The 12,734-nt window shown below is 40.6% G+C and overlaps 1 protein-coding gene across 1 annotated transcript in view; it reads left to right on the top strand.

Annotated features, from left to right (window-relative positions):
* The window catches only part of ITGA9 (integrin subunit alpha 9), a 447,293-nt gene that overhangs the window by 80,456 nt on the left and 354,103 nt on the right, over nt 1-12,734 (top strand). Inside the window, exons 6-7 of the mRNA XM_040433941.1 lie at nt 9,058-9,187; nt 12,424-12,509. Of these exons, the coding sequence (XP_040289875.1) occupies nt 9,058-9,187; nt 12,424-12,509 (216 nt within the window). The remainder of the gene's footprint in view (nt 1-9,057; nt 9,188-12,423; nt 12,510-12,734) is intronic.

The raw sequence follows: 12,734 nt of genomic DNA on the forward strand, positions 1-12,734 counted from the left end.
CTTGCTATGGGCACAAGAGATTAGGGGGGGCCCAGTCAGGTGCAAGACCATTACACCCTTTTGTGGGGAATAACAGCTTGGTGGCTTCTTGCTGTAATGTGGCTTTTCTGGTATTTGGTGCTTTTATATATATCTTTAGATATTGCTTCTTATGCTGCTGTTTTAATTTTCTTAACACTAGGTGGTGGGATCCCTGACTTTTTTTTTTTTTTTTTTTTTTTTTACTATGGGGCCCTATGAATTATAGTCACACCTAGGGCAATGTCTAGTTAAAGGGTATTCCTATTTGAGAATCTTTGACATATGCAGCACCTTCATTAAAGTGAAGTCAACAGTGAAGAATTATAACTAGTGCTGCGGCCCTTCAGTCAAAGCTTTGGATAGTCCCCCCGGATGAAAAGGGTTACCCTTTTGATAATATTGGATGTTAGTCTTCTCAAATCTCTTTTAAACCATTTATCTTCTGAACTCCTTTTCATCCATTAGTTTCTACATGGCGGCACTAGTTTTCATCTCTCCAGTACATTCAGCATTTCAGGACAGGAAAGGAAACAGGTGTCAGAATGGAGAATAGTCCATGAGCAGAAATCACTCATGTGTCTGATAACAGTTACAGCTCTATCAGCTGCAGATGCTTCCTGGTGTGTCTGTGAACTGCATCCAGCAAACCTCCCTCACCACCCATGCTGAACCCATGCCTTCTTCTCATGTCCAATGGCACATTTACTGCCGATTGTATGGAAAGCTTCTATAAATACAGCATTTGGGTGTCAGCGGCAGCATGTAATGTTCTATATGTGTAGTATGTGAGAGAAATGTGTTTTCTCAGGGCGTTTCACCAGTATGATACATTGGGTTCCTTACAGAATGAAAGAGAATTTCCAGATACTACTGAAATGAATCATATGGTCAAACGTTATTTTATTCTAAGCGATCTCTGATGATGTCACCCTTTTTTATCTATAGGATTACTTGTGTTTAATAGTATATGAGTAGAATTTTAGTACTGAAACAAATACATATAGGGGGTTATTTACTATCCAGAAATACAAAGGTCATTGCTCAGCAATCTACAACTTTTCCCCGCTCACGCCAGGTCTAAAAAAGTGGGCGGGAAAGGGACGCGCGCAGAAAATGGTCTAAATGTAAGCCAGCAAGGAAGTTGTCTTACTTTTAGACCGGCGATGGATACGCTGAAGTTATGTAGAGGCCGGTGCCTCTTTATAACTTTGGAGGATCCACTGCCAGTTATAGGGGTTATCAAGACCAGCGTCTAATTAGATGACCCCCATAGCCTTTCCTCAAGTTACAATATTAATCTGTTCCGGGGTGACCATTGTAACTTATGACCATAACTGTATGGAAAACTGGTACTTAGTTCAGAAGTCCCAAAATGCCACCCCAAAAATTGATAGAAAAGTAAGCAGATAACAAACGCAGATAAAGCAAGTGCTAGATCTGTGCTAGGTAAACTTCATCTGACGCTGGTTTTGGATCTCCACTGGCTTATGCTTTCTCTCCACTTTTATTGAACTCAACCCTTAGATTCTGCTGACCTGTGTTCTTTTATATCTTTAGGTTTTCAATATGGTTGAATTCCGGTATGTTTATCAATGACTTGTTTTCACACAGATGCCATTCATGACATTGGTAGCAAGTTCACATATGTTGGCCTGCATTTTGCAGATTCTGGATTCATGTTACATTTTCGGAGAAGTGTTATATGTCAAAAGTCCAAAAGGTTACATCTTCGGTATCTCCCTTAGGAAGCCAGCTCCATATAGCTCATAGTTCAGTATGTGTAGTGTTCAGTTGTGTGTTGTTAGGGAAAATACTGATGTGTGAGCTTCAACATTCATGAGCACAGTCCATTACACAAATCTAATACACGGTAGGAATCTTTTTTTTACATTACCTGGCACAGAGATGCACATACGGTTCTAAGCAATGGACTAGCATTCTAATTGGTTTTTGTAATTGTTTTTACCAACTACTGTACATTGTAGATGCATCTGAGATCAGAGTTTGACTAAAGGGCCTACTCAGATTAGATGGTAGAGCAATGATGTATCAAGTACTAAATGAGCTTTACTGAACACACCATATTTAAAAGCAATTAAAAACACAAAAAAACAACAACCCCGGGGGTCTCTACTAAAATAGAAGACAGACCAACTACACATAGCAGTGCCCATAATGAGGCTGTCATACGATCACACTAGGAGCAAAATTGCAGCAGCATCCAACTGAATACAAGATAAATCCCAAGGAATGAATGCAAGGCTAACATGTTATAGATAGTGTCAAAACAGATATTCAAAAGTGACACTATAGGCCCCTTTACACGGGACAATTTAGCAGGTGATTGTCGGGAAGGAAGCGTTCCTTCCCGGGAACCACCTGCTCATCAGTGAAGGAGTCTGATTACATGCAGAGATCTCCTCCACAGTATGAGAAGGAGCAATCACTAATGCCGTTACTCATCCCTATACAGAAACATTGTTTGCCGGCAGCAGAGGCTGTTTAGATGGGACGATGATTTAGTTGATATTAAAGACGCGATTACCCAATGAACGAGTGTTTCGCTGGTTCATCGGGTAATTGGCGGCACGTTTACACCGCCAGATAATCGCTAATGAGCTTTCCTATGAATGCTTTTGATTATCTGGCCGTGAATCTGCCAGTTTAAAGGGGCCTTAAGGCCCAAGAAAATGAGCTATAGTACTTCAGTGCTTCAAAAATGTACTTGGTATCGCAGCTCAGCCCCATTCACTTGAATGGGACTGAGCGGTGCCTCGGCCATGTGACCAATGAATGGGATCTCACTGGCCTAGGGTAAACTGTGAGGAGACTGCAGCACTCACAGGTTCCTATTAGTGGAAGGTGGGGTCAGCAGTAGGGCTTTTATATCAGGAGTATCACTTATGCCTCATTCACACATCAGTGTTTGGTCAGTGATTTCCATCAGTGATTTTGAGCCAAAACCAGGTGCGACTCTAACCACAGAACAGGTGCAGATCTTTCCCTTATACCTTATGTCTGTGGAGGCTTCACTCCTGGTTTTGACTCAGTCACCGATGGGAAATCACTGACCAAAACGCTGACGTGTGAATAAGGCTTTAGGGCTCATGCACACTAACATATTTTCTTTCCATGTCCGTTCTGTTTTTTTTGCGAACCGTATGCGGAACCATTCATTTCAATGGGTCCGCAAAAAAACGGAAGGTACTCCGTGTGCATTCCGTTTTCGTATGTCCATTTTTCCATTCCGCAAAAAAATAGAACATGTCCTATTATTCTAGGACTTCTATTAGGGGCCAGCTGTTCTATTCCGCAAAATACGGAATGCACACAGATGTCGCCCATATGTTTTGCGGAATGCAAAATACATACGGTCGTGTACACGTGCCCTTGTCAGGAGTTTGTGCTGTGTAACTAGCGAGTAGAGCTATAACAATTTTTTTTTTCATCTTTTTTCACCACTTCTCTAACTTATGCTGTTTTTAAATGATTTTATTCTTGTTGGTGTTTGTTACATATATTAGATGTTCCAATAAAATTATTATTTCTATTTATTGACATTTGAGTTGTGCTCTACTGCTTCATGTGTAACTCTTCATGTGTAGCACCCAGATTCTACATTCTATTCTGTGGTGGCCACTTTGCATGTCATTTCAAATTTAGTTTAGTCACTCAGTTATTCAAATAAAATCTATTTGTGTAGTGCCACCTGCTGTTTATTTTCCTTCTTTTGTTCTCTGAGGTGGACACGCATGCTCAGTTCCATCCAGTTATGACAGGGAGAGAACTACAGTAGAAAGGACACACCTCCTGGGAAAAGACATGACCCTTGAGCTTCCAGCTTTTAAAAAACCGAGCAAAGCAATTGGAACAATGTATGAAGGGAGCTCTGGATCCATGTGAGGCACAGGGCTGGTTCTAGCTCCGTTAGGGAGAGTTCACTTCACCATTATTTTTCCGTCTTCTGATCAGTCAGAAGAATAGAAAAATAAAGAAGAAAAATGGGTCCTGTGCATCAGTTATTCATATTCACATTTGGGATGATCTGTTTGAGACATTTCTGTCCGAGATCCGTTATTTTAGATGGAAAAAGAGTACCTCATACAGGACTTTTTTCCTGTCTGAAATAACGGATCTCTGACGGATGCCAAATGTGCATAACTGATGCTCAGGATAAATTTTTTAGAGGATCCTTTTTTTTCTTTATTTTTCTGTTCTTCTGATGAATCAGTAGAACTGGAAAATAATTGTGATGTGAAAGACAATGCCATGAAGTATATGATTTCTTATTTTCAATTTTTACAATAATCATAGGATAACCCCTTTAATTTTCCCTTAAAAGCATTAAAGAATTTCCACCAAGTGATAGTTCCCATGAAAACTGTTTTATTCTCCCTGCTAACAGAATAATGATCTTTGGCTTTTACTATGCTGTCAGATATCTGTTTGACATTTCTGAATAGATCATTTTAGATCCAAAACAGATGTCCTAAACTTAATTTTATACAGACAAGGTGACCATGGAATGCCATAAAGATGTCATCAGATTCCAAATAATAAAGAGAGGAATGCAGGAATAACAGCACTTTTTATAGATCATATATTTTCTGTCATTGTGTCCATCATATTCTGTCCTTTGCTGCTAGTGCCTCCAAATAAAACATTAACCTGGTCAAACAGTATCACCTGATAAGCACTGGTTTTCCATGGAAAACTTGTCCTAAAATGAGGTAGAGCATAAACTTTGTTTTATGGGGGGCAGATTTGGCCCTTTGAGTCCTAATCCTTGCTGTATATACGTGTCCTATATCATAATAACAATATCATTTTGTTACAGTCATGTATTTATTTCGAGTTACTTATATAGCACCAACATATTCTGCAGTATTATCACATCAGTTTGTTGGGGGTCAGTAACAATTGTCCATGTCTCCTACATACACACAGGCAACATTTTTAGTAAAGTACCCTAAATGAGGCAATACTTACCCTTAAAGATCCCCTTCTGGTCAACGTTGATTTCCACTTCCTGGTCTGGGCTCAACATACAGGAAATTGCAGAGGAGCTGAGTGTGGACACCAGTGGGCACCCAGTAAACAGCAGGGTATCAGTGAGGGCGAGTATCAAATTATTTTATTTTTTACGCCATTCTGAGGACTTTGCTAAAGCTTTGCCCCTCTTGATGATCCCTTTAACCAATCAGTATGTTTGAGGAGTGTGATAGGAAAATGGAATTTTGAAACAATATACGCTAAATGCTTTTTAAAATGTTAAACATTCATACGTATTTTTCAACCATTAAATAAATTGAATGTTAGTATAGTGGGACCGCGCTGCTCCTTATTCACACACAAAGCGTTTTTCCAGGAAATTCAGGTATTCACTTTCTCTGACTCAAGACAGACAGCCTTCAGCTCAATCGCCTTGTGCCTCAACGCAGATTGAAAATCAGCAAATCTATGCTGGATCTTCGTAGGCTCCTCTGTAAGATGTCATAAACCGCACAATAGTGAGAGTAGCTCCGACACAGTTAAAAGATTCTGCTTTATTATACTCACAGAAATAAAATGGTTTTTCAGCATATCAGTATAGCAATGTAGCAATATTCTTTCTGCACAGCCAGACCCGGGTTTCACATATAGCTTCGTCAGGGGCGAGAATCTCGAAAGAATATTGCTACATTGCTATACTGATATGCTGAAAAACCATTTTATTTCTGTGAGTATAATAAAGCAGAATTTTTTAACTGTGTCGGAGCTACTCTCACTATTGTGCGGTTTCTGACATCTTACAGAGGAGCCTACGACGATCCAGCATAGATTTGCTGATTTTCAATCTGCGTTGAGGCACAAGGCGATTGAGCTGAAGGTTGTCTTGAGTCAGAGAAAGTGAATACCTGAATTTCCTGGAAAAACGCTTTGTGTGTGAATAAGGAGCAGCGCGGTCCCACTTTACTAACATTGTTCATTTGTGAAGAACCCACTTCATTTCGGGAGACCAGCAGCGCAAGTACCATTAAAACCTAGTGACTCATTTTATTTTTATTTTTATTTTATTTATTTTTTTATTTTATTGCATTAAATAAATTCAGAATAACTGTTAGTTTTTGTGGTTTTCCTGATCACTCTACCCTTTACATCTAAATCTGACATGTTTTAGTTAGTTTTAGGTTATAGATCACATTACATCACATGTTATATACAGTCGCGGCCAAAAGTTTTGAGACTGACACAAATTTTGGTTTTCACAAAGTTTGTTGCTTCAGTGTTTTTAGATCTTTTTGTCAGATGTTTCTATGGAATACTGAAGTACAATTATAAGCAATTCCTAAGTTTTTTTTTTCCTTTTATGACAAATATATCACATTTATGCAAAAACTTAATATTTCCATTGTGGACCCTTCTTTTTCAATTCCTCCTGACATGCTGGATATCAGCTTCTGGGCCAAATCTTGACTGATGGCAACCAATTCTTGCCTAATCAGTGCTTGGAGTTAATCACAATTTCTGTGTTTTTGTTTGTCTGCTTGCTTCTTGAGGATTGAGATCTTGGGAGTTTCCTGGCCATGCACCCAAAATGTCAATGGTTTTTCACCAAGCCACTTAGATATCACCTTTGCCATGTGACATGGCTCTCCATCATGGTGGAAAAAAACATTGTTGATCACCAAATCACTCCTGAATCTTTGGGAGAGGTTGCTCTTGAAGGATGTTTTGATATCTTTATTCATGGCAGTGTTCTTAGAGAAATTGTGAGTGAGCCCACACATGAATGATCTCAGGATGCTTTACTGTTGGCATGACACAGGACCCTTTGTAGCGCTTACCTTTTCTTCTCCAGACAATCATTTTTCCATATGTCCAAGCAGTCTGAATGGAATGTCATCAGTCATCAGAGAAAATAACTTTACCCCAATCCTCTTCAGTCCAATCCCTGTACTTCCTGCAGAATGTCAGTCTGTCCTTGATGTTTTTCTTGGAGAGAAGTGTCTTTGCTTCCCTTCTTCACACAAGGCCATTCCCTTCTTGACACCAGGCCACTCACAACTGCCTGCTGCCGTTCCTCAGCAAGCTCTGCACTAGTGTGGACCTGATCCCGTAGCTGAATCCTTATTAGGAGATAGACCTGGCACTTTCTGAACTTTCTTGGGCAAACTGAAGCCTTCTTCACAACATTTGAACCTCTATCCTTGAAATTCTTGATAATTAGACAAATGTTTGATTTAGGTGCTGTTATGGCAGTGGGTGTAGAACCACTGTGTTAATCAACCGTTTTTTTTTTTTGGGATGAACCTAAGGGGTTATCCTGACAGTCCCCTGGTATTTACCTGGTATTAACCCTTTAACCCCGGTATAGGAATCTGGGCTTAGCTGCAGGGAAGCCACCAGGCCACTGCCTCTTGGAGTAGTCCCTGTGTGTTTGATAGCTGACTCATGGGGGTCAGAGACATAGGTGCAGAGCACTGAAGGATCAGGAAAACTTGTAGTCATTAACAGGCTGAGGGCAGGCTGAGTTCATGCTATGTGGAACAGGTCCAAAGTCAGGGATGGGAGCAGCGGATCACTACATTAAACAGGCACAGTCAGTTCAGGCAGTGGAGGGTCAGAATGCAGAAAACAAGCAGAGGTTGGTACATGGGTAGACAACAGAGAACAACACCTCAGCAAGGAACTAGCAAGCTGGGAACCTAATTGTCGAGACAAGGAATGTGAGAAACAGAACAACATATATAGCATATATTAACCCTTGCAGTACTGCAGAAGGAGGTGAGGTTCAGCGAAGAGACACATTGTGAATGAAGTGGCACCCATGCCTGCCCAAAATGGCTTGGCAATGGTGGGAATGAGCTGCCAACATAAAAAGAGCAATGTTCTTGCCTGTAAGCCCTTTTGATGTAAAGCAATGATGACTGCACTTGTTTCCTTAGAGTTAACCAAGGTTAAAAGAAGACGACAATGATTTCAAGCACCACCCCCTTTTAAAGCAACTAGTCTGCTCTTCTAATGGTCCCTTTACATGGGACAACGACCTAGCAGATTTTTGGGAAGGAAGCTACAATCTGCTGAGGAGGAGAATGGTGCATGTACATGCAGCGATCTCCTCCAGCTCCTTCAGAGTATGGGTAGGAGCGATCACTAATGCCATCGCTCTACCCCATACTGTCTTGTTATTTCCCGGGAGCAGATTGTGTTTACACAGCACAGCCTGCCACTGGGAAATGATGGTCTTTTGTGCTGCACAAAAGATAGTTACCGGGTAATCGTGGTGCATTTACACCGTCAGATCATCGCTAACCGGCGTTACTAGTAATGCCGGTTAGCGATGGTCCTTTCAATTGTTGGCCCATGTAAAGGGCCGATAATTCAATCAGCATGACAGTGATATCAGCTGCCTTGTCCTTGTTAACACATTCTCCTGAACTAACGAGAGGATCACAGCAATTATGTTAGCAGTTCATTTTGTGGCAGAAATGGGGTTGATGGCAAGGAAAGACTTTGCAATGAAATGCAATTCATCTGATCATTCTTCATAAAAATCTAGAGTTAATGCAAATTGCCACCATCTAAACTAATGCAGCAAACTTTTAGCCACGGCTGTACCAATGAACCCGGCTTCCTGCCTGAACTTTCTTCACCAGTACCAAGTCAAAAAGTAGAGAATTAAGAGCATCAGCTTTGTTTTCTCGAAATCGAAAAAATATGTAGTGCATATCTATAGAATATAGCATAAAATATGATCTTATTCTTCAGGGCGTAAGTGATGTGGTTTTGCAACAGAACAACACAGGATTTCATTCTAATGGGAGTTTATAAACAATTATCATGGTTATCATTATAATAAAAGTAAGAATAACAGTGAATAATAATTATTTAGTTGAAATTTAAGAAGCAGGACATTACGAGAGAGTTGCCACAAAGAACATTTTCCCCTCACTTGACTCCCCAGCTACAAATGTGAAAGCCATTATTCTACATTGTCACTTTTGTTGCCATAAATACTGAAGTATATTTACGCTCTCATTTTTTCTTTCATAGGAGCTGGTTGTGATGGGAGCCCCAGGATCATATTACTGGACTGGCACAGTGAAAGTATTGAATCTTACTGACAACACATACTTCAAGCTGAGTAATGAAGCTGTCATTGCCAAAGGTTACACCTATTTAGGCAAGTGCCCCCTTCTTGGTTAAAGTGGATCTGTCAGCCCCTCATGAACAGTACTGGTATCTTGTCATGGTGTCGCTATAGAAACATAGTATTTCCTAAGTCATTTTTATTTATTACAGTCGCATATGAAAGGAACTGTTCACCTTGGGTGGGCCGTTCGGGCAGACTCCCCTCCTCCTGCCAATGGACCTACATACATAGGGAAGCATACCTACAGTGGGTCACTGGGTCACCTTATGCATGGGGGCACCTCTCTGCTGCAACCAGTCATTGGCTCTAAATGAAATAAGGGTTAAACTTTTATAAATAGACATTAAAATCTCATATATTTGCCAAAAGTTTTGACATGGGGTTCACATGCTTTAAAAATATAACAGAGCTTACACTCACCTCACAAGTTCCCTAATGCTGTCATTTAGACTGTGTACAGGGCTCCTTTTCTTTAGGGACCTGGGCACTGTTGGAATGGCAGCAGTGGGGTGTTGGTCAGTTAAATAGATCTGTTATTTTTTTTAAGCATTTGCAGTCCATAGCAAAAAGTTTTTCATTCCACTGGATAACCCCTTTAAAAGCACATTTAAGGAGGACCCACCCTATTAAACAACCATACTGGCCGATCTTGCTGATTAAAATATTGCATGTCTGGTGAAAACTCTCATTAGACTAAAGAATATGGGACTCATTTATTAAGACCAGTGTTTTAGACACAGGTCTTAATAAAGCCCCATAGCAAGATTTAAAATGGAAAAAATAAAACTAACAACCTAAACTAAAAAGTTCACCACTGCGTTTCCTGATGTTCAATCTGCTTCGCTGACCTCCGTGTGATGCAGGTAAAATCACAATAAACCAGTCTTTGTAAAAAAGGTGGTCGCGCTGCCAGGTATACGTCCCAGTTCACAAGCTCTAGAGAAGCGGCAATCTTCTTTGACACAACCAGCACACCTAGGTCCCGTGGGTAGTAGCCTTTCCTCAAAGCAACCTTCCTACGGAATCAAAGTTTCGGGTACATAGTGAAGGGCCGTACAGTTGAGTAAATGGAACTTTTTTTTATTATACTCACAATAAAATCGTGATAAAAATGCCTTATAAAATTATTATACAATCAGGTCCATCAAATCCAATGCCCGACCTAGGTTTCGCCAACAAGGCTTCCTCAGGGGCGATCGTGCCATCTTTCTCTAAACACTGCTTTTATATAGGGTTAATTTTCCTCCCCCTCCTCTTCCTTTGCAGGCGACACCCATCTTATACAAATACATTCTTTAAAACTTTAGCACATAATACATATTCTTCCTTAGGACCAATAGTTATAAAACATACATCAATAAATAAATAAACAACATCAGAACAGATCATATCCAATATCCCTTCTATATTCTTATAACTTCATTCATGACCGTTTCCCTAGTCACATGTTGTCTTTCCACCAATAGCTAACCACTATCGACTACACCCACTACACACCTCCTTTCTATTCAGCCCATAGGCAGGAATCCCTTACTATTCCACCAGGCAGGGCTTCAAATCAAAATCAATGTTAAAACCACAAGGTTGTAACGTCTTCATTCTGAATATCCATTCCACCTCTCGTCGATCTATCTGTCTCACGGGGTCACCTCCTCTCCAATCCAGCTTCACCTTTTCCACTGCTGCAAACCACAAACCTCTCGGGTCTTTACCATGCATTAAATGCATGGATACGCTGTGACTTTCCAGCCCTTTATTTATATTATTGAACCTTGCGCAAACTTAAGACGAGGATACAGGAGCACATATCAATAATATAAAGAAAGGGCTGGAAAGTCACAGCGTATCGATGCATTTAATGCATGGTAAAGACCCGAGAGGTTTGTGGTTTGCAGCAGTGGAAAAGGTGAAGCTGGATTGGAGAGGAGGTGACCCCGTGAGACAGATGGATCGACGAGAGGTGGAATGGATATTCAGAATGAAGACGTTACAACCTTGTGGTTTTAACATTGATTTTGATTTGAAGCCCTGCCTGGTGGAATAGTAAGGGATTCCTGCCTATGGGCTGAATAGAAAGGAGGTGTGTAGTGGGTGTAGTCGATAGTGGTTAGCTATTGGTGGAAAGACAACATGTGACTAGGGAAACGGTCATGAATGAAGTTATAAGAATATAGAAGGGATATTGGATATGATCTGTTCTGATGTTGTTTATTTATTTATTGATGTATGTTTTATAACTATTGGTCCTAAGGAAGAATATGTATTATGTGCTAAAGTTTTAAAGAATGTATTTGTATAAGAAGGGTGTCGCCTGCAAAGGAAGAGGAGGGGGATGAAAATTAACCCTATATAAAGCAGTGTTTAGAGAAAGATGGCACGATCGCCCCTAAGGAAGCCTTGTCGGCGAAACCTAGGTCGGGCATTGGATTTGATGGACCTGATTGTATAATAATTTTATAAGGCGTTTTTATCACGATTTTATTGTGAGTATAATAAAAAAAAAGTTCCATTTACTCAACTGTGCGGCCCTTCACTATGTACCCGAAACTTTGATTCCGTAGGAAGGTTGATTTGAGGAAAGGCTACTACCCACGGGACCTAGGTGTGCTGGTTGTGTCAAAGAAGATTGCCGCTTCTCTAGAGCTTGTGAACTGGGACGTATACCTGGCAGCGCGACCACCTTTTTTACAAAGATTAATAAAGCCCCATAGCTGGCAGTGGATCTGCTGGAATTATGAAGAGGCGTAGGTCTCTCCATAACTTCGGCGCATCCAGCGCCAGTTCTAAATGGAAGACAGCTTCCAAGCTGTCTTACATTTAAACCCTTTTATATGCCTTAAACAGGAGCCCACTCCACACCCACAATTTTAGAACTGGTGCTAGTGGGTCGAAGTCACAGATAGTGGCGCAACTAACCGTTCTAGCGCCATCAGTATCTGAAATACGCCTAATTTATGCATATTTTAGCTTAGTAAATGACTCCCTATGTCTTTTTTTTATTTCTCGGAAATGCCACAACTGGTTTTCACAAGACAGGTATACATTTTGCCAGCAGGATCAACCCCACCGGGTCATAAGTCTGGTTTAACGGTTGATCTTGCTGACAGGTGCTCTTTAATCATTTATTTAACAAAGCAAAGTATTTCAAGTGCTCTTAGCCTGATAGTGAAAGTAGGGTGTAGCGGTGGAGCAGCTCATTGTTTCAGACAGTTCTGCTTCATAATCTAATGTTCTCCATTAAATGTTCCCTGTTTTCTATTCTGCAGGATATGCGGTCACTGCTGGTCACTTTTCACAACCTACCACCATGGACATAGTTGGTGGAGCTCCCCGAGATAGTGGCATCGGAAAGGTGAGGCTTCCGTCACTACGCAACATGCATGTGACACACTTGTAACCTCCTGTCTCACTTCCACAAAAGCGATGAACTTTAGTTTCCGTCATAACTGCTGAGTTATAATTAGCACATTGTTTGGGAGGTATGGTGAATCTGGACTTCAGCGATTTTCTACAGAAGTGAACATGTAATTACCTAAATCTGCTAATTTTGCCATTTGGTTAAAATGACATGTTATTG

This window comes from Bufo bufo, chromosome 5, assembly GCF_905171765.1.
Source record: "Bufo bufo chromosome 5, aBufBuf1.1, whole genome shotgun sequence".
NCBI classification, from domain to species: Eukaryota; Metazoa; Chordata; class Amphibia; order Anura; family Bufonidae; genus Bufo; species Bufo bufo.